We start from the raw sequence: 26,667 nt of genomic DNA, 5'->3' as shown, positions 1-26,667 counted from the left end.
TGCTGGACGTTAGCTAGGCCCCCTCTGTTCTGTCATCTCTGTTAGAAAAGGGCACTGTTGCTGCCTCGGGGCTTAGCGCCTCCTGAAACGATTGCGACAGGGTTAAAGAAACACGGAAAAGACCACAGCGTTTTTTCTTCGATCTAAGAAGGATAATCTGGTGAAGCAATGAGATCACAAATGAGAAGACTGGTTCTTTTAAATAACCCGCTATTTAAGATACAGTTCAGAGAACATTATAGATCCAAGGAAAAATTGGAGAAAATAGAGAAAAGGGTGTTATTCCAAATCTGCCTGCTACTTCAGCATTACGGACAGGGCCACGGATTGATCAGCGACTGATATATCAGAGCCATGGTTTGGGCCAGAGATTCTAACTTCAGTCAGATTAAGGATCAATGAGATAGGCAGACTAGACAAACATATTCAACTAAACAACCCCAACTAAGCAGTCTCTCTGCTATTGGGGGGTGGAGATGGGGAACAGCTGGTTAACAAGGAGCATGCATTTTCAGCATTTCAAGAGGGGAATGGCATCACTCCTCACTGCCCTCAAATCACCTACTGCCATAAAAACAACAACTTCAAACAAGTTGATAACAGGTAGCTTTCAATGTGCAAACACTGCTTCAGTAGAGTGCTGAGAAAAGTCCTGTATTTAATGCTACACAGTCACCACATTGACTACAGCAGATTATATTTTTTCTGCACCATGCGTGACTTTGTGGGGCAGGAAAGATGGAGACGAATGTACAAAGTGAATTGCAGTTTATTCAACATGCTGAAACAGGATATTAAAAGTTGATGTTGATTTTGAGTCACTTACTGTAAGACTGTCAACTTCTTTTACACAAGCAATGGAAACTGGCACATTCAGCATTGAGTAGGTCAGAGAGGATAAAACAGTACAAAGAAGTTCATACAAATTTGGAAGTCATGATTTGGCACAAACTGTGATTTAGCAGTTTAAAACAACATCTGAGGGTGAGGATAGCACTTGTTGCTACATGTATCTAATATATGTTTAAAGGGTAAATTTGTCTCTGACTAAAGAAGAGCACACTACATGTTTTTTATTCTCAGAAACCTTCTTAATCAAAGAGTTCCTACAGCATTGTGTCTAGATTCCTCAAAACAGTGTTAATTGTCAAACCATCAAAAGCTGGAATCACGTCAAAATTAATATTATAATATAATTACTTCGATAAACTCTTCAACTCTTCAACCTGTAGGCAACTAAATCGAATAAATCTAAATGTTTATTTTCTCCCAAATGTTGAAACATAAACTAAAATAAGTCTCGTCTGAAATAAAATAAGAAACGTCTGAAGTCGGCGGACCCAACTAATGTCAGTAGCTTTAACTGTATGGAGCCATTTAGTCTGTGTGTGTTTTGGCCAACCTCACACCACTTTTGCCAGCACTGATTGAATTATGAAAGACATTTAGAATAACACAACTCAACTATTGGTGCCATGAAATAGTTGTGCAGAAATGTACATGTTCTGCACAGGGGATCTGCATTTTCAGGCTGCTGTTCAGCTAAATCACTTCGTATAATCAATGAATATTTCACTTTATGGAGTCAAAATGCAACGCCATAGATTAGATGCACAGCTCTGAACCTGCGTCTTTAAAGGTGTTAATAATTATCTGAGCTTTCTGGACCATATTACAAGACCCTCTGTGAGGCATAATAGTCCTGCCCTCGTTTTTCTTTTAGTTACATGACAGCACTTTCCTTTAGTTGAATTCAAGGCAGTTGTTCTACAACTGTGTTTCCCGAATGTCCAGTTAATCTGCTCAGACAATTGTAGTAGGAAAGTGGGCAGAGTGGTAATGGAGTAAACTTGTCACTGCATTGGAAAATAGAGGACATGTGTTCACTTGTTGGCTTGCTGCGTGTTTTCCTTGGCCAAGACCTCATGCTGTGTTGTCCCATCAGGCCAGTCCTGTCTGAAATGATTCCTGGCTTTCTGTGTGTTTCTCTCTCTCTCTCTCTCTCTCTCTCTCTCTCTCTCTCTCTCTCTCTCTCTCTCTCTCTCTCTCTCTCTCTCTCTCTCTCTCTCTCTCTCATTCACACACACACTCACACACACACACACACACACACGTCCACACACAAACAAGTACATTATCAAACACAACACTGCTCTTTTTCCAGGCTTGTAATGCTACAATGTGTTGACACAAAATCTGAGATTTACCCTCACAGAGATACAATCAGTTATGGTGAAATTTCTAATTAAAATGCTCGCCTTATAAGTATTTACAGTACAGATAGAATTATAAACTATATTAGATATAAAAACATATAAAGTATCCGTGAGAACAGCGGACATGCAAAGAGATGTACCGTTCTGCCAAATGTTGACCTGAGGGGAACCAAGAACAAACCATTGAGTCATTTCCACAAGAGCACATTATAATAGTAATCAGCTCTCACATGAGAGTGACTCACTGATAACTAGCCAAGTCTGGCATTCACACATAAAGGCCTGCACACCTGTTTAGCTGTAATTTATTATAATAGCAATGCCTGAAACCTTTGAGACCTGTTCCAAACACTTTTTGATAGGATTTGAAGGGTGAAATATTGCTGTTGCCAGAGCTTGAGCTGGATTGATTTTCCTTCCCTAAGGTGAGAAACTACCTGGTTTGCCTAGACTTGTATTTACAGCTTTTACAGCATCTTTTTTTGATCATTTGTTTCATAAATCACTTCAGGATGTATTTATCATAATAGAACGTTATCACGACTCACATCTTGCGTTTCAGCACACTGCTGTTTTTGGTTGTGTGATGTATAACTACTTCATTAGATAATTCTCTCTAAGTCAGTTTTGGTTGGGAACAGCTAATAAATTGTAATAAATTGAAATAGTTTGTCATCCTCTTTTAACACTAAACAAACTTGTTTGTAATACACCGAGGAATTCCCCTACTCTCTCCTCTTTGACTCCTGTCACTCTTCATGTCCTCTCCACCTTTCACAGACACTGTACTGTAAATGACTCATCAGACTGATGCTAGGGAGAACTTTTTTTTCCCTCTGCAGCAGTTATTACACTGAGGTTATGGAAATCAAAAACATCATAAAAAGGCTGATGATGAGCAATTGTTGTTGACTTCTCTTGAATACTCACCAATTCCATTTCTCGTTGGCGTAGTTATTTTTGTGTCCATAACACTGAAATAAATAGAGACGGTGCTGTAAATGGAAGTAATTAGAAGCAAACGCAAGCTTTGCAAACAAGTTCTTTAAAAGTAAATGGTCATAAGGAGGTAACACTTGAAAGCAGCTGTTGCTGTTTTGGTCCACATCCGTTTTTGGTTGGATATGTGTCTTCACTTCATAATGATTGAAGGAATCCTATTAGATTGTATCATTCATTCAAAAAGTACAGTAATAATGAAGAAGTAACTAAATCACAGTTAAGTCTATTGAGCTACACCTATACCAGCGTAACTGTGTGTCCTTTAATGTGTTCCCACCATGGCCGGATGTTTATGCATGCATGTGAATCTTAGTTCAGTGGTGGCTTTCCAGTGGGATGCTGGGATGCTGGCGGGGTTAGAGGCCAGTTAATCCCTGCTCCAACCCAAACACCCATCCAGCTGCTTATCTGAGAGAAAAAAACAGGAGCTCTGAGTTCTGTTTGCACCCTACAAAGGGGAGAAAGAGTGAGTCATGCAGTTCCAGAGAAAGACAGTGACCCGTCGCTCTTTTGCCTGTGCATGCATTCACACATCCATGTGTCTGCAGGCAACATGTTGTCAGTTAAAACTGAACTGGACCACTCCTTACAAAGATAATTAACATACAGTTCTGTTATAGCAATAATGAGAGTGGAGAAAAAAATGTATCCGATCATTTCCTGGAGATGTCTTTGTGGGCAGTTAATTCTCTCTAGAGGTTTACTCAGTTCACCAGGGCTCATTTTTCATGTGAAGGGAGAGGAGCTGCCTACAGCTCAATTTCAACTTGTTGATTTGATCATTTGAATAAGAGGAAGACGTAGGTAGAAGTTCAGTCAGTGGTGCCAGGTTAGAAGTTTTCAACCATATGTTTCCTTCTCTCTCCATATAACACCATGTGTTTCAATATTTATAGTATTTCTGATTCACTAAAGTGTTCTCAACACCCTGTAGTTTCTCTCTAATCACAGATTCGGGAGTCTATAACTCTGAGAAATTAAAACCATCAGGATGATAAGTGGTGCGGTTAGACAACTCTGGATATCTTTTAATTGCAAAAAATATATACAGTGAGTGAAATAAACAAGGAAAAAAGAAAGGCCTGCTGCTCCTTTAGCCAGTGAAGTCCTCATTATGCAGTAAATAAATCAAGACTATTGTTTATAGCTCCACAGGGGAAATACATCCAATACTAATAACCACACTATGCTAACCTACTGAAAATGAGACCCACTGAAAGTGTTTGTTGGTTTGGACCGCCATATCCATTGCTCAACCCCTCCCCCTGGATCCTTCCTGCTGTTTTGGGATGATGTCCAACACTGACGTTCACTCTCACTCACTCAGCAGCCCTTGTGTCGCTTCCCTGGGAGTGGATCACCCCTTTTTTTGGCACAGAAACCACTCATCTCTGGTACACAAAGCTGCCATTAACCTCAGAGAGTGCCAAAGAGACACAAAAGGTCACATTATCGAAATGTAGACACACAGTCTGCTAAGAAGGAGGGCAGCTGCCAGCTCTTCGGGTCTTAAATCCAATTTTATTCTCTTTATAAAGAGTTAATCAGTGAAACTTCATATGGTTGTTCTTATCATTCCCAAAAATTCAGAGGTCAGGCCCTTAGCTCCCGCTCAGTCTCCAGCACCAGTACGACCCAAAGCCTCACAGATAAACACAAACACATCACCCACATAACTGTGTGAAAGAACAATTTGGGTCTTCCTTTTGTAGTCATCGGTTGATGTACAGTGTAATTGCTAGCATCAATCAGACTTATAGTGAACACGCCAACCGTTTAGCCAGATTATTTTAGTGTACAATTAAAGTGTCAGATTAAATCCCTAATTGTAATGGAAAATGGTGCGTGGTTTACAGTATATTTCTGTAAAGTTGCCTTTGTTTTCACCTCCATATAACCTGTTTCTTTTTGGTGCTATCTTCTTTACATGAACTTTATGCAGGATCTTTCATTAACCTCGAATTCTGATTCAAAAACATGTTTTTAGATTTAGTAAGTACAGGTTACAAGACAGGTCCAGCTGTGATCTCTCAGAGGGACTGAATCCTGACCATGACAACCTCCAAATATCCTGATTTTACCCCGAGCAAATGTAATACGGAGACCTTTGGAATTCTTGTGAGCCTTAAGGGAAGTGTAAGGCTGAATTTGAGCAAATTTTTCTCTCTCTGACCTTATGTCTCCCTCTCTCTCCTTCTTAGCACTGCCTCTTATTTGTGATGGATGATGTCATCTTAGACCTCACAGAAAGTAAGACTGCTGCTGCTGAAGAAAAACTGAATTTGCCTCTGTACGTGTTTAGAGAATGTCACAGGAACAGAGGCCTTTGTGCTGACGATCAATCGCATAATTGGAGACAGCCTTTAGAAAACCTGTTCTTTTCTCTGTTTCATCATATGGTAATTATAACTTACCAACACTACTTTCCTCGAGTCATACCAAATTTGCATGAATACACAATTTAAACAGTAGTGTGGAAACTGTCAACACATTCGTACTCTTGGTCAGGGCCCCTTGGCATCAGTTTTTTAAAGCTGCAGTTGGTAAAAAGCAAAAAAGAAATGTATGTTGCCAACTCATTCAATGAATCAATCAATCAACTAATCAATTAATCACATCAAGCTGCCGACTGCTTGACTCGTGCATGTGTGTGTGTGTGTTTGAGAGAGAGAGAGAGAGATATCATATACGAGATATTATATACGGTATATTTCATATATATATATATATATATATATATATATATTGGCAACAATAAATTATATAATTTAAACATTGTCTTAAGCCTGACTACAGCAGGACAAAATGACAGCAAATGATAGACTTAATACTTTTATTTCTCTGTCTGTAAGATCTGTAATGGCATCCATTTAGTTACTGCTTCTACAGTCATTTTATTGGACTGGCAGTTGGAGAGATTAAGAGGTGGTCCATCTGTACCTGCCAAGATTTGCTTCTGATGAGTCATAACACCTTTAATTAAAATCTTTGTAACAGTAAAAAAAAACAAAAGGCCATTGTTAACATTGTATATTAGTCATGAAAAGAAAACTCAGGGGGAAAAAGAATCAGATGACTTTCCAAATCCCTGACATGTGGCAGGCTTTCTAGACTGAGCTGTTGGAGGCTTTCAAATCCAAAAAAGTGTTGAGGCGAAAAAAAATCATTCACCATTTTTAAAAAAAAAACGTTCACAATAAAAGCCATGTTGTTTTGTTTGCGAAAGGATGAACAGGCTTTATCCAGATGCAGTCATTATTTTGCTGTGGTCACATTTTTTCCAGTCTTGGGTGAGTGAAATAAACACATGCACACAACATGACATAATTGAAACATTAGGATGTCTGTGTGGCATAGACAAACTTCCAGTGGGAATGGCAGGAAAAAGCTCTTCGACACAATGATGACATACAATTGGCAGAATCTTAGATATATTGTACCTACTCTTACTTCCATCCACTCTTCGCTTCTTTCACCTTGATGGATTTGAGACCTGGAAACAGTGGGAGAGAAGACTTTTCCATCTCTGTCTGTTTTTTCTCTTGACTGAAGAAATGAGGACGGCAGATGTGCGAGAGTTCACCTCAACCTCAAGTGAAGATGATGATTTTCCAAGTCCAAAACTTTCAAAAGCAGATTGTAAGGTAACATAATACTCTGGAGGATGTCACATTTCAAAGTATATGGTGCAAAAGTAAATGAACTAAAAATTTACAATGTGTCACTGACCCGTTAACAAAATAACCAAAATCCCCTCTTATCATAAATTATCTATCTCAATGCTATTTCATATTGAAGAGACTAAACTTTGACCAAATGTCATTCCACCTCTTTAACAGTGCACACAATACATATAGGGATAATATCTTCAGTCTGTCAGCCCATTCCACATGTTGTTATTGTGTGTGGTGTGAAAATCTGTGTTGAAGGCCACTACTTGCTATAGTTTATAGGGTCCAGTAGAGGTCTTGAGGGGATTAAAGCTGCATATCTGCACTGTGCACTATGAGCGTATGACTCAACTGTTGTTCCAAACAATGAGCTACTTTGCCGTGATTACAGTGCTGAAAAAAAAAATCTTGGGATTGCACATGGGGAGAGGAGCAAAAAGACCCACAGAGAGTTGGCCGGTAGCTGCAATGAGACAAATGGCCTTCTCTTTATATATCTGGTTGAAACACAGATTATATCTTATACGTGTGGTTAGAAAAACAGAACAGCAGTTTTAGTTCATTGTCTAACTTGATTTACAATGTTAAGCGGAAACCAGGCAAATCTGCAAGGTTGTATTTCATTTGCTCCGGCACATCCTCCCCCCTCCTGTTAAGACCGATTTCCAGCTGGCCAGGTCCTAAGCTGACCCAATCACAACCATTTTATTTCATATAGGGCAAGATGAGAGGAGCATCATGCTTGCATGTAGTTACCGATTGTAGTTACTGAACAGAACTGGCGTTCTCTGTGCAGCACAAAGCAATGGGCTCACACACAAAACAACAATGGTGGCTCCTGAAGAGGTTCTCTATTAACACATGCCCATACAAACTAAAATAGACATATCCAGTTCCCCTGAGGTCTTGACTCTGGATGTACTTATGAAAACCTGGAGGCATTTACATTGCAACCAAAATGCTGTTTACATGGATGTCTCAGACAGTAAGCCATCAGCACTGGCCACTTGCCGCCTCTACCTTTCTGGAGCTAAATAATTGCGTGCAGGTCCTAATTTGCACAAAAGCTTACTTTAAATCCTCAAATCCAGTATCTTTTTCCACATGGCTGCAATGCAGGATTTAAGGGTTTGTAACTCAACTGTGTGTATTTTTAATCTGTCAGAACAGCAGCATCAATATGGTATTACATCATTTGTCCAGATCACCTTCATTTTTACCCTTTGCTTTTTCAATAGTTGTCTTAAATGGTGCCATTTCTGTTGTTGATGAGGTTGTTAAATGAAGTTAAGGAATGACATTTTAAAAAATCAAAGGGAAATATAAATAAATGGCTGAATTTATAAAGCGCTTTTATCAAAAGCCACCCTCACACACTGATGGATACTGCCATGTACTTTATACTCACATAACCTTTCTCCATTATGGTTTTCTTTAATTCAATGCCCAATTCTCCAGCTGTTTAGTATTATATCCTTTATTCATTCCAAGTTCCAACCATGTACAATCTTCCCTGGTGAGGACATAAAGAATAAATGATTGGTCCGATGTATGTCAGTTCAACACCACAGAAGTTAAAAAGCAGCACAGATGGTGCTTAGTGGCCAACATGAAACTGACTTTTTTTGTTGTGATGTTTTCTTCTTTATTTATACACATAAATAGTCAAACACCCAGCAGCTTAATTATGGGATTTCTTTAAATCACTGAAGTGGTTGTGGTTGTAACCAACTTGGATTAAACCCGGTGATGACTCATTCCTGCTCAATTTGTCGCTTAATAAAGCACGTTCTGGGTTCTGAGTCAACTAAGAAAACTTGCAATAATGAGGAAATCCAAACCATTTTAGTTTGACAAATTCATTAGTAAGGACACAAGTGGATTCAAACTAACTGTGGTCACATGAAATCCTGTTCTATGTGCACAGAAGAAGCTCTTACATGCTCATATTTTGAAATGTGACTGACCCTAAGCAAGCCCTGTCATGCGTGTGAACTCTTAGCTCTTGAAAGAAAGGCTGTGTGTGTGTGTGTGTGTCCTCAAAGCAATTTCTGTTTGTGTGTGTGTGTGTGTGTGTGTGTGTGTGTGTGTGTGCGCAGCAGGTGAGGACTGGTCCTAACTGAGCCCCACCCAGAACCTTTCTGCCCTCATAATGGACCTGTTGAGACGACGTTGGTGTTGAAAGAGCACTTTTCAAGACAGACAGCAGCAAGAGAAAGCACAACTGCTCACTGATGCTTAAACCAACAATGGTTACAATACATCTGTAACTTGTAAATTTTCTTCGAAATCCACATGCTTATAATGGTCAGTGGTGTTTATTTTCCATGCTTTAGAGCAGATAAAAAGAGACGCCAGGGCTCTTAGTCTAAGCTAAGATTCTGAAATGTTTAAAGTGAGTAGCAAATGTTTTTAAGCTACACTTATTCTCTGCTCTGTGGATATATTATACAAACTTTTATGAGGGAAAATATTTATTTTCTCATCCCTATATGTGTAACTGTAAAGATTAAATAGTAAAACTACAGCTGTCCTTTACGTTGGGGCTTGTTTTACTGCTCCACTGTGGCATTCAGCCTAATGATTCTGCTATCCTGCTCTTCCCCCTACTGTACATTTATGGGATTTCAACCTACCAATATATGTATGTATATGTACTGAATATGTTTTGGGGCTGAAGTTTGATGTAAATAGTTTTAATTGGTGGTTTTCATCTTCTTTTAAACCTGCCAAAACTTGGAATATCCTCCACCATTCAGAAGAATAGTCTTGTTTTGATCTCAACTCAAATGGACAAACTTTTGAATAAGAAAACTTAGCCTACATATTGAAAAAATAGTAACACGTTGTAACAATGACTATCCCTGCTCACTCCTCAGTTACTTGTTTAGCTGACATGGTTACTTCAAGAAAGGGTAAGCATGGAGTCCAATTAGTCTCTAATTATTTGTACAATGATCATTATATATGGTCAACGGTGAATCCAGTATGTCAAACGAGAGAGCTTCCAAACAGAGTATTGTATTGTGTATTGTAGGCTACTTCCTCAAGCAAGCTACCTGATGTTTTGAATTCCAGTCGCTATTATTGTGTTTTAAGGTCAAGCATGAGCAGATTTCTGCAGCCCTGGGGCAACAGATAAACTGCTGGAGATCAATATGTATCTCGCACCTAGAATTGTTTTTAAATATTTTATTATTTTTAAAGGTTGAATATGGAGAATGAGCAGAACACCGCCATCTAGTGTCTCAAGATTGTCATCGCAACAACAGAAAATAATTCCACCACTCAGGTTGCCAGGTTCGTCAGACCCAGCCTAGTAGCCTACAGGAGACCAGAGTCTGTTTGAACCCATCCCCTCCGGCAAATCGCACCATAAAAACAAGTATTGCAGAGGAGTTTGACTGACAGTTCCTGTTAGCCGTTACAGCTCAGTAAACATGAAAGTTAGCTTACCAATCAAGGAGAAATGTAGCCATTTCTGCATGTGTTTTAATGCCGTTGGACTCCTTTATCTCACTCCATCCAGTGAATGCTTGGCCGTAATACCGTCTCCGGTCACTCAGCTGCTGGGACAAATAAGCAGCTGCAGGATTGGAAAACTCCATTTCACCCAGTGCCAGCCTACAGAAGCTGCTCCAAACAACGGACAACCCTGGCAACCCCGCAATGCTGGCCGCTATTGGCTGGTACAATGTAAAAAGAACGTGACAGAAAGTCATTGTCAAACCAGTAAAAAAAAATATATATATGTACTTATATTAATTCAGACTTAATATATTTTTTTATGGAAAAGCAATACTTTCATTCTGTACTCCCCAAAGCGATCCATGGGTGTGTTTTTTAAATATATAGCTTTTAATGAAGATTCTAAATATCCAACCTTTAAGACCATGTCATGTTTGAATATAATTTCTAAATTTTAAAATTCTATTTTAAATTGTTGTATTCAAGGTTTCTTTTTAGTCCATTTTAAAAGGTTCAAAATATACATTTTTTTTACAATTAAAGTCCTTTTTGTCATCAAAAAATAAAATAGCTCTTTTTCCTAATAATATATCTGAACCAGTAAATGTCTTAAAAAATATTCCCTGTCTAATAATCTAATGTGCAGAAAGTTGTCTATTTTGCAGCAAAAGAAAGCAGCAGTTGTAAAGTAAGCGCTTTGAGTTTGGCCCCGCCCACCGCTGACCAAACCGGAAGTTTAGCTGTTGTTGTCACACTGGAAGAAAATGGCTGCCGCTCCGACTTTTTTTCAATGAAGACACCGATATTTCAATTTAATTTCGTTTTCTCGCATTGGAGCTACAGTCGACCGCTATGCAATCTAGAAGGTAAGTCCACCCTGTCCGTTGAGATTGACGTCGCTTTACCGGTTTGTGTCTCAGACGACGTGACATCATTAGCGTAGCTTTGTAACTTACAGCTTTGCCCACTAGGAACAGGGCTAGCATGCTAACGTTAGCCGCGTTAGCCTCAACGGTCAGTCAGGCATCAACGAGCTTGTTGCTATTCAGCCACTCTGTTGACTGGGCTCACAGCCATGAGAGTTCACAAACCTGAGTTATTCTTTTTTATCGACTCTTGAGACATAACGTGCATGTATGTTTCTGTGCTGGAGCATTTTAAAGTGTATAACTAATATGAAACAGTTTCGTTCGTCCAGTCTTCTCTCTGTGGCATCCGATTGGGTGTCAGTCAGGTTATTTGGCATCGTTGACGTCACTGTCCTAATAAAACTGCCAGCCACATCGAGCGTAACGTTATACCTGTTTTAAATGCATCTATTATCTGCGTTTAGTTGACCGTGCTTCGCGCACAACGTCCCTATTCTGTGTTGCTGTGCAGGGTGTGAATGGTCACTTTAGGAAGGTGACAGTGTGGGGCAGAAAGGACAGCACCGTCTACCGTCACTCGCCTTGCAGCTGGCGGTGGACCACAATGGTAAGTGTCATCTCTCGTGTTATTTATCCTCTATATATTCAGTGGAAGATCCTCAATGATGTTTTATACCTAAAGCATCCCATCAGAAACCTCCATCAGGACATGCACACCTTGTTCTATTCTCTACTAATTTGTGACTGATCTATTCATTTTTACTCTTATTTCCCCAAAGCAACAAATTTTGGAATATGCATTGGATCGAGCTGAGGTAAGATAAATAGGTTACACTCACATGTATCCCTGTGCACCCGTTACATGCACTGTGTACTGCCCATGTTAGTCAGGCTTTCCCATCATTCATTAATAAGGTGTTTGTTATCTGTTATTCAGTACATTGTTGAAAGTGCTCGACAACGACCAGCCAAAAGAAGAATTTCATCCGGCGGGAGGAAGAGTTTGTATCAGAAGCTCTATGAGCTGTACATAGAGGAATGTGAGAAAGAGCCAGAACTAAGGGTTTGTATTATGCAACTTGACTTGACTAGATTATTATGGGCATGCATTTAACCACGCTCGTTCCAATCTGTAGGGAATGATGGAGAAAAAAAAATTGATTATTGAGACATTAAACTTTGTTGATAGTCATTTCTTAAGATGTATACCAGGTATGTCAATTGCTTGATAAGTGATAAATCATCATGCTACAAAATATCTACATTAGTAAACACATGTCATGTATCTAACATTATAAAAACTATACAGTTTCAGTCCTTCTTTTACAAAAGCATATACAACCACTTCTTAACCGCTTAGACTCGAGGAAAATGTGGGTGGAAAGCGATAACATTTTTTTTCACATTGATATAGCATGGTTATAACCTTGTGAGTATTTTGTGGCTAATGTGTGTATTTTGTTTGTTGTCTTTCTGAAGAATTTGAGGAGAAATGTGAATCTACTGGAGAAGCTGGTGTCTCAGGAGTCCGTATCATGTCTGGTGGTCAACTTGTACCCTGGGAATGAAGGCTATTCTTTAATGCTCAGGGGCAAAAATGGATCTGGTATGAAAAAGCCAATGGAGGAAATACCTAAGTCCATCCAGTTGTGTTTTTCTGATCTGTGCACCACAATCTTCTCATCTGTAATATTCATGTTTGTGTTGCTTTCTAGATTCTGAAACAATCCGTCTGCCATATGAAGAAGGAGAACTCCTGGAGTACCTAGATGCTGAGGAATTGCCTCCTATTCTGGTGGATCTGTTGGAGAAATCACAGGTTTGCACAAATGTACATAGCATTAAGTTAAAAATGACGTGAATGTGAGGTTACATTAATGTAGGTATTGGGAAGTACTCCAATACTCCAATGCTTCAAATATGGTTTATATTTATGTCTTAAATGTATAAAGAGACCCGAGCTAATCTGTATATCTTTTAATAGTTTCTTGTTGCTTCTGTCTCATTCATGTTGGTATCATCTGTTGGTTGACATCCACGGTGCGCAATTTGTCTCAGGTGAACATCTTCCACTGTGGCTGTGTAATAGTAGAGGTGAGAGACTACAGGCAGTCTGGTAATACCAAGATGCCCACCTATCAAAGCAGACACATCCTGCTGCGGCCGACAATGCAGGTAAACCAATAGAATACATGTTAATCTTCTCTCGCATATGCCAAAACAAACTGCAGAACAAATGCTCTAATACTGTTTGATTATGACCCTGAATGAGTGCAAAATAAAAAACTTACTATTAACCATTGACATAGAAAAACTGAATTGTTTATATTTGTCTTTTGCCCTGCAGACTCTGATCTGTGATGTCCATGCCATGACCAGTGACCACCACAAGTGGACACAGGTAAAGTGTCATGTTTACTATCTCAATGAGAAACAAACTCATCCTGTCTCAGCTGACACCTCACTGTCTTGATTTGCCCTTTGCCTAAGCTTATACATATGTACTTTACTATAATAGTAGGTAATCCTACCGTGTGTATTGAGTCTTTTAAGCATCAGCACATTGCACAGGTGTTTTCTGTAGCATCTATTTTTCTCTGCTTCAGGATGACAAATTACAGCTGGAGAGCCAGTTGATTTTGGCCACAGCTGAGCCTCTGTGCCTGGACCCCTCCATTTCTGTCACCTGCACAGCCAACCGCCTGCTCTACAATAAACAGAAAATGAACACTCGCTCCATGAAACGGTACTGTCTGCACTCACACACGCTCCAGCTCCCTTTTGAATTCAGTCACGCCAGGAAAGAAATAGGCTAATTTGTGAATGTTTTTCTTTTTGAAATGCAAGGCATACAAATATAAGATCTGTGATCTGTGAAAGGAAAAAGTCAGTAATTGAAGCAAAAGCCTCGATCATTTTAAGAGACACACTTTTCGTTCGACTGCATCATAGGTGTTTCAAGAGGCACTCTAGAGCTGCACTGAACAGGCAGCAGGAGCTTTCCCATCTGCCCATGCCACCACAGCTACGACTCTACGACTACCTGCAGAGGAGGAAGGAGAGGAAACCTGCTCCTGTCATAGATCTGAAGATCTCAAAGATCGGAAACGTATGTACTCAAAATATCCACTACTTGACAAGCATGTAAACACTGGGTACTTACACAGATAAGATGATGTTGAAGAAGGCTGTTTATGATTTGGTAGATCTTCTCCCACGTGATGAAGGTTACTACCTGATATTCCACCCACTAGTCTGTCTATCACAACACTAATCACATGTAAAGGAAACTTAAGGGAAATGTTGCTTCCCATGATTGTGGTTAGCCATGTTAATTCAACAATCTGTAATTTCCCAAGGGAGTCGCTAAAGTAATTGCTGGCAACAAGCTGATGTTTCAGTTCTGCCCCTCTTCTGTTTATTGTTTACTGCTGTTGAGAACATTCAGTTAGCCTACTTTAGCAATGGTCAATGCATTCTGTCATAGTGCTTTCTTAGGTTTTTTTTGCTCATACCTTTGTTTTTCTTTGCGGCTGTCATCATGTGCAGTGTGTTGACATGTGGAAACAGAGCAACTGCCAACTAACTGTACCGAAGGAAATTGATGTAAGTAGCTCAATGGTCCTCTTTATCACTGTCACTTACACATTTGAGCGAACACTACTTAAAAGCCACTAATCTCATAGTCGGGCAGTTATAATGTAGGACATAACAACCAGATGGGTGTGTTGGTGTGTTGCTCTAGGTGGAAAAGTATGCTGTGGTTGAGAAATCTCTACAACTGGAGGACTCTCAGCCTACTACGGTAATCTGGCCTGCTGAGGTAAGAAGAATTAACTCTCATTAACACATGGTACAGATCAATGCTGGCTGTTTGTTGTTAATAATAAGCAGGGAGTAGTTGTGCGTATAACATTGTGCGAAATTACCACACAGCCACTTGGTTTTGTACCCTAAAAGGCCTTTGTTTAGTGTAAACAATGACAAAAGTGTGAACTCAGAAATTATAGCTCCCGGGTGGGTGAACAACCTTACACAGAATCCTTTTTAATGAACCATAAAACGACCACAAAACGGCAGTAAATGTGGAACAGTTCTTTCACACATGCTTCTGCTATTCTGGAAAAATAAGGCTATACTGGACTGCAGTTAAACCATGTCAGAGACATCGTTTCTGTCCATAAATTGTGCTGGACTCTTTTTCAAATATTTCCAACATATTTGGCCTCTTATGTAAGTCATATTTTCTAGGTGCTGGCCCCTAAAACAGGTGATGCAAAGCAGAGGCAGAGTTGCTTGCCAGAATATACAATATTTGTGACTACACATCACATAGTTCACTTCTCTCTGTACAGTTACTATTTACCCTGCTTGTTTTTTCCCCCTTCTCTGCTTTCTGTTTTAAAATAGTGTCATTAATGTTAGATAAAGCCAAAAATATTCACAGAAACCAAGTCAACAATACTAAATCAAACATCTTTATTGTGCTCAGTCATCCCAGTCTCTCTTACTAGCACAGTTCTATAACATGTCCATGGCTCATACAAACCTTTTTTATTAAGTTGTCTGTCTGCTTTCTCTACACAGGAAGTTGTAGATGACTACACGTTTGAGTGTGAAGTTGGGGGCCAACCCCAGAGGACCAAAGTGTCTATCTTCCAGTCGATGGGCGACCCACTGGTGTATGGGAAGATCTACTGCGCTAAAGAACCAAAAGCAGAGGAGGACAGCACAGACCTAAAGCTCATACACCCCCCGTAAGGACAGTTTATGAGACAAATTCAGTATACATGACTGAATTTGAAATGCCACTCTGAATTCACTCATCTTCATGTTCTTTGTCTCACTCACAGCTTCCTCATAGGCTCCAAGATAGACGCAGACAGGTGAGTCACCATGTGAGCTTTGGTTGAGAAGCTATGCTGTCGGAAAGCATGGTATACATTTTGTGTTTTGTATGTTTCACAGGTTTCTTACTCAGTACAAAGGAGTGTATGAGAAAGATGTGAAGTGTCAGGTGAAGATGTCCCATAACTCAGGCAGCGTTGGACAGGGGCCTCCTTCCCCCAGCAAAGATGAGGTAAGTACATCTTTCTTGGATGCAGGAAAAAGTTTTAGGTTTGTGGAATTTACTCTTCCTTTTTAAATAGAGTTTGAAAGGAATTGACACCTCAAATGATTGAGCTAACAGGGGCTTCTTCTTACCTTATCTGGTGTGTTTTTTTTGTTGAATCAAGAACGATTATCTCATCTCATCTTCATCCGCTTATCCGGGGTCGGGTCGCGAAGAAAGATTATAATATTTCTTAATAATAAATTAATGAACTTTTATTTTTAGAGTAAAAACACTTGTATTTATGAAGTATATTGAGTCTAATGTGCACTCTGACTTAATGATTGCCTGTGCTGTAGTGATTTGCAGTTCGCATTGGTGAGAAAATGACTTTTGTGTAACTGTTGTGATGCACTGACTGGTTTAAATGTTATCTTCAGGGTGATGGTATTTCTCCATTGGTCCAGACGTCTGTTTTAGGAAAAGGGGTGAAGCACAGACCCCCACCCATCAAACTGCCTTCAGGATCAGGCAGCAGCTCCTCAGGTACATCTGCTAATTCTGACAAAGATAAAGCGCAAACATGTGCTGGCCCTACATAATTCTTAGAGCAGTGTGTGTTTATACTATGCCTCCGTGAGTACCGTAGGCTACACCACGGCTAACACAAGTACTATGCAAAGGCATCCGCAGCACCACCACAGCTCTCTGCTAAAATCAAGCACCCTGCAAAGGAAATACTGAAATTTTAAAATAGTGTTAAAATATTGACGCATCTCGTGGACTTTATATCGTTTATTGTCTCGTCACACCCCTTATTCTGATCTATTTTTTTTTTAATATTGTAGCTACTGTCATGACAGTGATTGTGCTGTCGGTTTACCTTCTATGTTTTCTATGTCTTCAAAGGTGCACAATAAAAATGTGAAACTGAATTTGAAACAGCACATTGTAATTTCTGCATCTATTATTGATTAACGGTGTATGCCCCTTAAAGTTCTGGTTGCACCCCTAAAATTTTCAGTAGGGGGCCACAGTGTTCCTAGTGAAAAAAGTTAGTCTGGAGCCCTGAAATAGTTCAGAATTGTACCGACCAAATCCATGCCCTATCCTGCGGGGTTAGCAGAATACAATTCTGGAAGTTGTATAAAATTAGAAACCAGAGTACACAAGACAGCTTGGTGGAAAAAGGTTGCAAGCAAACCTTAAATGGTAACAAACAAAAAAATCTGGATAGCATCAAGCATCATAGTTTTATGAACTGTAGCAGCACAGAAATGTCAGTGGTGGATTTTCTCTCATGGTTAGCATTAAGACTGCTGGGTGAAACTGAGGTCAGGTGTTAAAGGGGACTGACGCCTCTGATCAAGGGAAGCCCAAGGGAATACATTGTCTAATCTTTGCTTTTCACTTCACTGTGGAGCACAAAAAGCATAAATTCGAACTCAGACAAGACTATAAGGTTCTGAAATATAAAGTTACACAGTCATAAGGTTCTAAAGTTATATTCTCGATTCCTCTTATTTCCTCAGGTAATCCATATAGTTCACAAACCACCAGTGGTCAACTCAAGTGTCCTACGCCACCTCCAGCCAAAAGCCAGTCTCTGAACAGGAAACACTCCATGGAGCTGAGCCAGGTGGGCCTGCTGTCACCCGCCTCCCTCTCCCCGATGGGCTCTACACAGAGTGAGTACAGCCAAGTCTAAATCACTTTTTGGCTGCTTGCTTTCATCAGTCACAGTTGTGTGAATTAGTTGTGCTGAATGTCTTACATCAGCTCTTTTGAAGCCTCCCAAGTTTTCCTACGATGGATTGTTTTTTGACAAAATTATGAAAAATGAACTTGACAAGGTTCCAAGTGTTAACAATATATGGAAGAGCACAGAAAAGTGTAAAACTACAGGGACCCATCTGATACTTGCAAAGCACAAGGACTCTTGCATCAGTACACTCACTATAATAGGTTATTATATATTCTGACTAAAACCAGCTGCTAAGCAAATATACGGAAAAAAAAGAGGTGAAGTTTTAACATGAGTCTCATTATTTAAATGTAAATCTTCACCAGAAAGATTACATTCCATTTAGACAAGTGGTCATTGATGTTAAATTGCCAAAAAATAATAATATTAACAAGCACTGAATTGATTTGTATAATTTTATCATGTTAAACTCATGTTAAATTTATCACCTGCTGAAAATTATGCCAATCTGTCTCCATCATTGTTACATCTGTTTTGACCCACTTTTAGGATCGGGCACCCCCAAGCCATCCACCCCCACACCCACCAACACGCCTTGCTCGACCCCACACCCGACCGACTCCCTCTCTGCCCCTCTCTCGCTGACCCCTACCCCTTCAGACCCTCCCATGCTTCAGAGCCAGTCGCAGCCATCCCTCCTCACACCGTTTGCCCAGCAGCAACTGGCTCTAAGCCAGCCGCTGCCCGTCATGACCATTCCCCTGCCCACCATGGGTACATCCATCACCACGGGAACCACCTCGTCGCAGGTCATGGCCAACCCAGCAGGGCTCAATTTCATCAACGTAGTCAGCTCCGTCTGGTAGGAAATAAATAGTCTCTGATGCATCTCTGTCCCTCGCTAGTCACTGTCGCTTTTCATGACGACCCTGTACTGTTTGTGTAGTAGTCCTCAGACCTTGATGAGTGGCTCCAACCCCATGCTGGGTCCAGGCCTTAACCTAAGCGGAATCCTGCCACCTGGAGGGTTGATGCCCACCATGCAGTCTGCAGCACAGACGGGTAAGAGATTTCAATGCCACGTCCCCTTAAGTATAAGTAGAATGGATAATGAGCAGTCGACCTCCATAAGACCCGCAGACAAACACACTATGGTGGAGACAACGCTCAAAATGTACAGATCTCACTGTAGAGGGAAACCCTAGGACCCCACTTTACCAAACAGGATCACACAGCAATTTGCTACCAGGAAGAAATTATGATTTACTATTTTGTTCAAGGATATTTTTAGAGGGTTGAATTGACTGCTCTAGGTATTAAACAAGGTACTTCTATATATCAAGGCAGTCTACCACATATATCCTTTAAGTGTATCAGAAAGCATCACAGGGCCTAAACAACAAGACCCAGCCCACCTTCTTCAAGGAAAAATCATCCAAAAAGTCTTATTATATAAAAGAGCTATTGAAAGAAGCCTTGGAAGAAGTAATTCAAAGAGAAATCCCCCTTCATTGACTTGCAAAAGAGTCACAAGTGATGAACACGTCCAGAGATAATTCAATTCAATTCAATTCAATTCAATTTTATTTATAGTGTCAAATCATAACAAAAGTTATCTCAGGACACTTTACAGAGTAGGTAAAGACCACACTCAATGACTTATTTATGATTTACATAGACCCAACAATTCCTCTGTAGAGTACAGTGGCAACGAAAACCTTCCCTATAACAGGCAGGAACGTCAGACAGACCCAGCTCTGTGGAGGACGGCCATCTGTCTTGACCGGTTGGGGAGGAAGAAAAGGAGAGAGAAAGAGAGAAAAGACACACAGATGGACAGGGAGAGACAGACAGACACACTTCCAGAGATGCAAGCAAAGCCTAACAGTAACTATAATATTTATAGTAATGTGAATATGACGTATATGTTAAGGCAGTTAATACAACAGAATAGTAGAAACAAGCACAGCTAAAGTGACAGAATATGAAAATGATAATAATTATGGTGGCAAACATGATCAATGATGAGTAGTGGCAATAGCAGCTACAATACAGCTACAAATTTTATAGTTTATTAAACTAGTGATAGTATATATGAGTAACAGTGACAATAGCAGCAGGAAGCGTCATGTAGGACCACGGCAGCAAGCACCACCACGATCAGCAGGGACCTGCGAGACGACAAAGCACAAACAGCTCCGGGGAAGAAGCTGAATCAGTAACATGCATTGATGGGACATGAATGATTCAGACAGAGAGGAGAGAAGCTCAGAGTATCAGGAAAAGTATTATCCCCCGGCAAACTAGGCCTATAGCAGCATAATTAAGCAGAATAAAGTCTCATCGTAAGCCCTAGCTGTAAGCTTTATCAAAAAGGAAAGTTTTAAGTTTACTCTTAAATAAGGGGACAGTGTCTGCCTCCCGAATAACATTTGGGAGTTGGTTCCACAGGAGAGGAGCTTGGTAGCTGAAGGCTCTGCCTCCCATTCTACTTTTGGAGACTCTAGGAACGACGAGTAGCCCTGCATTCTCAGAGCGCAGAGATCTAGTTGGGTGATACGGTACTATGAGCTCTTTAAGATACGACGGAGCCTGACCAATAAGAGCTTTGTACGTAAGGAGAAGGATTTTAAATTCTATTCTAGATTTTACAGGTAGCCAGTGCAGAGAAGCTAATACAGGAGAAATATGTTCTCTTCTATTTGTTTTAGTTAGTACACGAGCTGCAGCATTTTGGACTAACTGGAGACTCTTAACAGACTTATTGGAGCAGCCTGATAATAAGGAATTGCAATAGTCCAGCCTAGAAGTAACAAATGCATGAACAAGTTTCTCTGCATCTTTCTGAGACACAATGTTCCTAATTTTTGCAATATTACGCAGGTGAAAATATGCAGTCCTTGTTGTTAGTTTTATGTGAGAATCGAAGGACATATCCTGATCAAAAATAACACCCAGATTCCTTACTGTGGTGCTGGAGGACAACACAACATCATCCAGAGTAACAATGTCTTTAGCTATTGAGTTTCGGAGGCCTTTGGGGCCAAGTACAATAATTTCAGTTTTGTCTGAGTTTAACATCAGGAAATTGCAGGTCATCCAGCTTTTTATTTCCTTAATGCACATTTGAAGTTTATCTAACTGATGGGTTTCTTCTGGTTTGATCGACAAATATAATTGTGTATCATCAGCATAACAATGAAAGTTAATGGAGTGCTTCCTTATAATATTTCCTAAGGGAAGCATATATAAGGTGAAAAGAATCGGTCCAAGGACAGAACCCTGTGGGACTCCGTGACTAACTTTAGTGTGCATGGAGGATTTGTCATTAACATGTACAAACTGAGATCTATCTGATAAATATGACTTAAACCAGCTCAGTGCGGTTCCTTTAATGCCGATCAGATGCTCTAGTCTGTGTAGCAGGATGTGATGGTCAATAGTGTCGAAGGCAGCACTAAGATCTAGTAAGACAAGTACAGAGACAAGTCCTTTGTCTGAAGCTATTAGAAGGTCGTTAGTAATTTTCACCAGTGCTGTCTCAGTGCTATGATTTGCTCTAAATCCTGACTGGAAATCCTCAAATAACTCATTATTATGTAAAAAGTCGCACAACTGATTGGCAACTAATTTCTCGAGGATCTTAGAGAGAAAAGGAAGGTTAGATATAGGTCTATAGTTGGCTAGTACCTCAGGATCAAGACTGGGCTTTTTAAGAAGAGGTTTAATTACAGCTACTTTAAAAGACTGTGGCACATAACCTGCTGATAAAGACATGTTAATCATATCTAATACAGGAGAGAGATAAGAAGATATAGGCAGGGTCCGACTGTCTGTACTGTTCTGTCTGGTGAATGTAGGTCTTATTTGTGTTCAGGGAGTCCTTTTGGCCTAAACAGCAGTGCCGGGTTGAGACCACTGAATCTGCTGCAGGTATGACTCAGTCTAACACTGTTAGTAGCATGCACTAAATATTTGTCGGACATTGCAACTGCCCTGATTTTGCACTTCTGTTACCACACCTGAAATAATGATGAGCTTTTTGTGTGAATCAAGAGTACGGCTCAATTCCCTCACACTTTTCCTGCACCTCACTGCATATGTCATGTAGTGAAACCCTTTATCAAACTGTTCTAGTTCTGATATTCTGATAGTGGTGATGGTCTAGTTACCCTGTGTTGTTTGATTGCTTTGTTAATTATCCCATTTCCCTCTGCTATTGTCCCTTTTTGCCTACATGTGCATCTTTTCCTTTCCCTCCGCCTCTCCTCTCTCCATCTCCATCCCTTCCTTCATCCTCATCTCCCCATTTGTTACTCCCCTACTTTTTGTGCGTGCGTGCGTGCCTGTCTCTCTGTCTGTCTGTCTGTCTGTGTGGGTGTGTGTTACACATCTCCAGATCCCCACTGGCCCTCTCATCTTTAACTCTCTGCAGCAGCAGCAGCTGTCTCAGTTCTCCCCACAGCAGAGTCAGTCCGCTACCTCCAGCCCTCAACAGCAGGGGGACACGGTAAGACACAGAGTTAAATTTGTATGCAATCAAAGAGACACGCACACGGTCAACACAACTGTATTAATTGCATAAATGGAATATTGCAAATTGTGTGTGAAAGATTTAGTGTCCATGTTTGCACACATTTAATCTGGGTACAACATTAATAGCATGTCAAACTAGAAACCTAGCTATGAAATGTTCATCAATTCAACAAAACTGAGCAGAGTGGCCAGAAGTCCAAAAGGAAGCTACTCCGAAAAGATAGAGGGGCAAGGGTGTATGGTCCAAGAAGACAATGACCAAAGTGTATTGATAGTTGTGACTGTAGAACAAGAATTTGAAAATGTGACCTAGCCGAAGCCCAGTCTTGAGTTATAACGGAAAATCTGTGGAATGACCTCATGACAGCTGTCCAGAGTTCGTAACAAACCTGCAAGGAATAATGGGAGAAAAGCCCAGAACCCAGCAGTGCCGAGGTGATACTGACATTATCAAGAAAATGCTGTAGGAGAAGCTGTAAGCACTGCCAAAACACCCCTTAATCACCAAATGAGTGGTGGTTCTGGACACTCAGGAGGACTATCAAAATCAATATCATCTTATAAAACTTTTGGATGTGTGTTATTTGTCTATGGCTTTCCTTTTGTTCTTTTAAACAATGTTTCAACAATATGTTGATGTGTAAAGTGCTCTGAAAATGTGAGTAAAACAGTATGTTGTGTTGTGCTCAAAGCGAATGTGAAATGTGCTCGTCCATATATAGGAGCAGGAAAAACGTGGAAGTTAGAATTTAAAGCGTTTTATTAAAACTTTTTCAGAACTTTGTTTTAAGAATTCTAAGTGAGTTTGTTTTTTTGTATTTTTCTATTTCAAAGTTCTATAAAAATACACTATAAAACAAGTGTTGTGGTGAGGCATTGTACACATACTGCTCAAGTCTTGCTAGTCCAATGGTTTTGTGACAGCTGTTAACAGGTTTTGGTTGCAATTGCAATAACCTCACTTTCTGTGTTACCTTTGACTGTTTTTTGCAGGGTGACCAGGGGCCAGATCAAAGTTTAGGAAACCAGCAAACAGCGGTCATCAACCTGGGAGTCGGAGGCTTCATGTCTCCACAGGCAGCAGGTATGTCCCACCATACAAACATTAAGAAAACACACACACACTGTCCTCTCAAACATTTCTCTTGTTCAGTCCATTAACCTGTTTCAAAACAAATCCACACCATGCCACTAACTAGTACTAATAAGATCCGATTTACTAATGTATTCATTATTGTAATTACTGTACATTAGGACTCAGTGTCTGTAACTAAACATGATCATTTTACTGGAGTTAGCCATTGTTCCTCTCAGATGAGCATGTAACAACTGACAGGAGAGACTCAACTTCCCCCTCTTCTCTGCTACATTCTCCTCCCTCACCCCCCACCCTTATTTCCTTCCCTCCTGCACTGTTGTCCCGTCCTCTTCCTTAACCTGCCCTGCTCGCTCACACCTTTCTGGCTCATCCCATTCTTGCTATTGTCCCATAATCCCCATAAAAATGTCCATGCACACTGTCATTTACAATTGCTGCCTACCTGCAACTTTCCCTCTTTTTGTCTTCGCTTTCTTTCATTTCTCATCTCTTTCCTCATGTGTGGTGATGCATTACTGACCCCCCAAACTCAACCCCATGTTGTCTGTATGTGCATTTTCTCTCTTCATACTTTACTCTATTCCTTCTCCTGCTTCTCTCCCTCTTGCCGTGACATCCTTTTCCTCTGGGGTTCCCTCTGGGGTTCCCTCTGGGGTTCCCTCTCTCCATCCTCCCCCCCACCCCCCACCCCCCTTAGTGCTGTCCCAGTTGGGCTGTGGGCTGGACGGGTCTGGGCCCCCGCTGCCTTCTCCAAGGCTTCAGCAGCAGCACCAGCCACAGATCCAAGTAATACAGCAACTTTAACATCTATATACACATATACATGTTTGTAAGAACACTAAGACTAGATTCATGAGCCAACTCTCCATGCCTTTATGCAGCAGGCAGGTATATGTTGTGCGACACTATAAACTCTCAGGGAATTAGGCCAATTATCTTGATGCTCTGCATTAAAGTCTAAAAAAGACAAGAATGTCTTAATCTTTCTTTACACACATTATTTTCATCAGACCTGGTGTACGAACCCTGAATGAAATAATTATTTGCAACTAACCGTGCACTGCATGTTAGAGAATAAAAAAACATTTATAGCCCGTAGGAAGCTTGATATAAATTTTTGGAAAAAAATGGTATAACCAACCATTTAAGACTAACGGAAACTTATTTGAATATTACTATTTTCTTAAAGTGTCTTTTTGTATACAGTAAGAAAATTTTAAACAATCACTGGGAATACATTCTTCATGCTTTTTTTTGTTATTTTATTTAAAGGTTGTAGTTCAAACAGTATCATCCCAGGTCTGATTTTTCATCCAGATTTCTCTGTCGTAGAACCACACCATTCACTCCATCTTGTGTTGTATGTTTGGTTAATATGTTGTTTGACAAAGATTACAGCAGTCCCAGTACTCCCAGCAACCCACACAACAGAGCTCGTGGCACTTCCAATGGCAGCAACTAACAGCGTGTCGAACTGGGAGGCATGTTCATAATAAGCATTTTAGTGAAATATTGTCACTGGGTACATACTGTTGAAATGTTGCTGACTGCATCATGACAGATTAGAGAGGATTGGCTGTTACATTGTAAGCATGAATCGTAAGGTGTTTAAAATAAAAAAAAATATGCCCAGTTGAAGTTGCTGACTTACTCCAAGCAGAAAGCGCAGATGCTAAGCTGCATGTCTGTTTTTTGCCATGGCCACAGGCAATAATTTGTCTCCAGAACGCCACTGGTGCTGCTTGACTGTATCCTGCCTCACTCCCCCCCAACACACCCCAACCGGTACCCCCTCTTTCTTCTCCCTCCCCTCTGCAACCCATTAACCACTCTTCTGTGTTTCTCAGCACACTCCTCTTTGTATGTCCTACCAGGCTTTAGTACAGCTTCACTAACCCATGCCACTTTAGACATCTGTGACACAAAGCATTCTGATGGTAGTATAAGATATCATTTGAGGGAATCTGCTCAACTCTGGTGCCAGTGAATGTTTTTTAACCATGCCGCAGATGCTTACACATATCCTAGATCCACTGACGAAATTGTGCATCATGTTGCATACTGAAATCTCCTCTGAAGTTTGCTTGTCTTTCATCTTTTTTTCTGCACTGGTACAGTTGCAATTCTTGCAGCACCAAATGCAGCAGCAGCAAATGGCTATGGGAGCAGCAGCTCCTCAGGGGGGAGCACCACGGCAACATACCGCCAGCCAACCAAGAAGTAAGAGGAAGAGGAGCATGCCACAGCCCCTCTCGAAGTCTTGACAGACTGAAATCACACTAAAGAAAACCTTCCCCGAGGACGTGAATGATCCATACTGTGCTCTTTGTCTGCCTCACTGTGGAGACTGCAGACAAAAAAAGACAAGACTTTTTTTTTATGTCCTTTCTGTGTCTTTTTCTAGCTGACAAATTTGTATGTAATGGTTGTCAGAGGTTTTGGAGAACCAAAACGGTGTCCACCATAGAGGATGGGGTTTTTATAGCGGGGAGCCCTACACTTAGAGGAACCTTAGTGATATTTTTTTGAGATGAAACAGAATAAGATGGTTCTCGTAGGTGGCGGGCTTTCACAATAACACATCGCCCCTTCAGGAAGACTTTTCTCTATGGGGGCCTTGGGACTGAAAGGATTATGAATGCACATTGTCAGAGGATCCCTCTTGAGCCTGCCTGATTCTTCTGCCTTTGCTTGGTTGACTCCGGTAGAAACTGCCCTTTAAGCACGGATCCCAGTGAGCTTATCGACACCAAATCCTCCATATAACCATTACATGTGAAAATGCAAATCTGATCTTGGAGTAGTGCCTGGGGGCAGCTCTCTACCTCTCAGTCTGTTAGAAGTCTTTCTTCTGTTAGCCATCCAGGCACAGGGCTCAACCGAGGACTCAAGATGAACATGCAAGACTGTGTACCTGCTTTTGTACAGCACATTTTGAAAAGGCATCTCCTTTTAATTAGTCCAGGAGCCATGAGCGTATTCTTACGAAACATCAACTAAGTGTGTGTTTGTGTTTGTGTGAGTGTGTGTCAGCGCGCGTGTGTGTGT

The 26,667-nt window shown here is 40.6% G+C and overlaps 1 protein-coding gene across 2 annotated transcripts; it reads left to right on the top strand.

The window, feature by feature from the left end:
- Positions 1–11,118: 11,118 nt before the first annotated feature.
- Positions 11,119–25,883, top strand: supt20 (SPT20 homolog, SAGA complex component; the record flags this gene model as incomplete). Of its 2 annotated transcripts, XM_083927479.1 has the most annotated exons (24): positions 11,119–11,223; positions 11,738–11,833; positions 12,006–12,041; positions 12,164–12,289; positions 12,706–12,832; positions 12,942–13,045; positions 13,285–13,401; positions 13,574–13,627; positions 13,833–13,972; positions 14,179–14,335; positions 14,776–14,832; positions 14,972–15,049; positions 15,814–15,983; positions 16,080–16,112; positions 16,195–16,306; positions 16,720–16,825; positions 17,812–17,967; positions 18,534–18,846; positions 18,931–19,046; positions 21,862–21,917; positions 22,384–22,494; positions 23,514–23,604; positions 24,317–24,405; positions 25,737–25,883. In XM_083927479.1, exons 2-24 carry the CDS (start codon positions 11,831–11,833, stop codon positions 25,881–25,883), a joined length of 2,499 nt encoding a protein of 832 aa, XP_083783605.1. In that variant the 5' UTR covers positions 11,119–11,223; positions 11,738–11,830. The 2 variants fall into 2 exon arrangements, with proteins under 2 accessions (XP_083783605.1, XP_083783606.1); XM_083927480.1 differs by lacking the exon at positions 24,317–24,405 and having other exon boundaries at positions 25,737–25,880.
- Between the last annotated feature and the right edge of the window lie 784 nt (positions 25,884–26,667).

This window comes from Echiichthys vipera, assembly GCF_963691815.1.
Source record: "Echiichthys vipera genome assembly, chromosome: 14".
NCBI lineage: Eukaryota > Metazoa > Chordata > Actinopteri > Perciformes > Trachinidae > Echiichthys > Echiichthys vipera.
The sequence above is the reverse complement of the archived record's forward strand: the minus strand, read 5'-3'. Positions and strand labels throughout refer to the sequence as shown.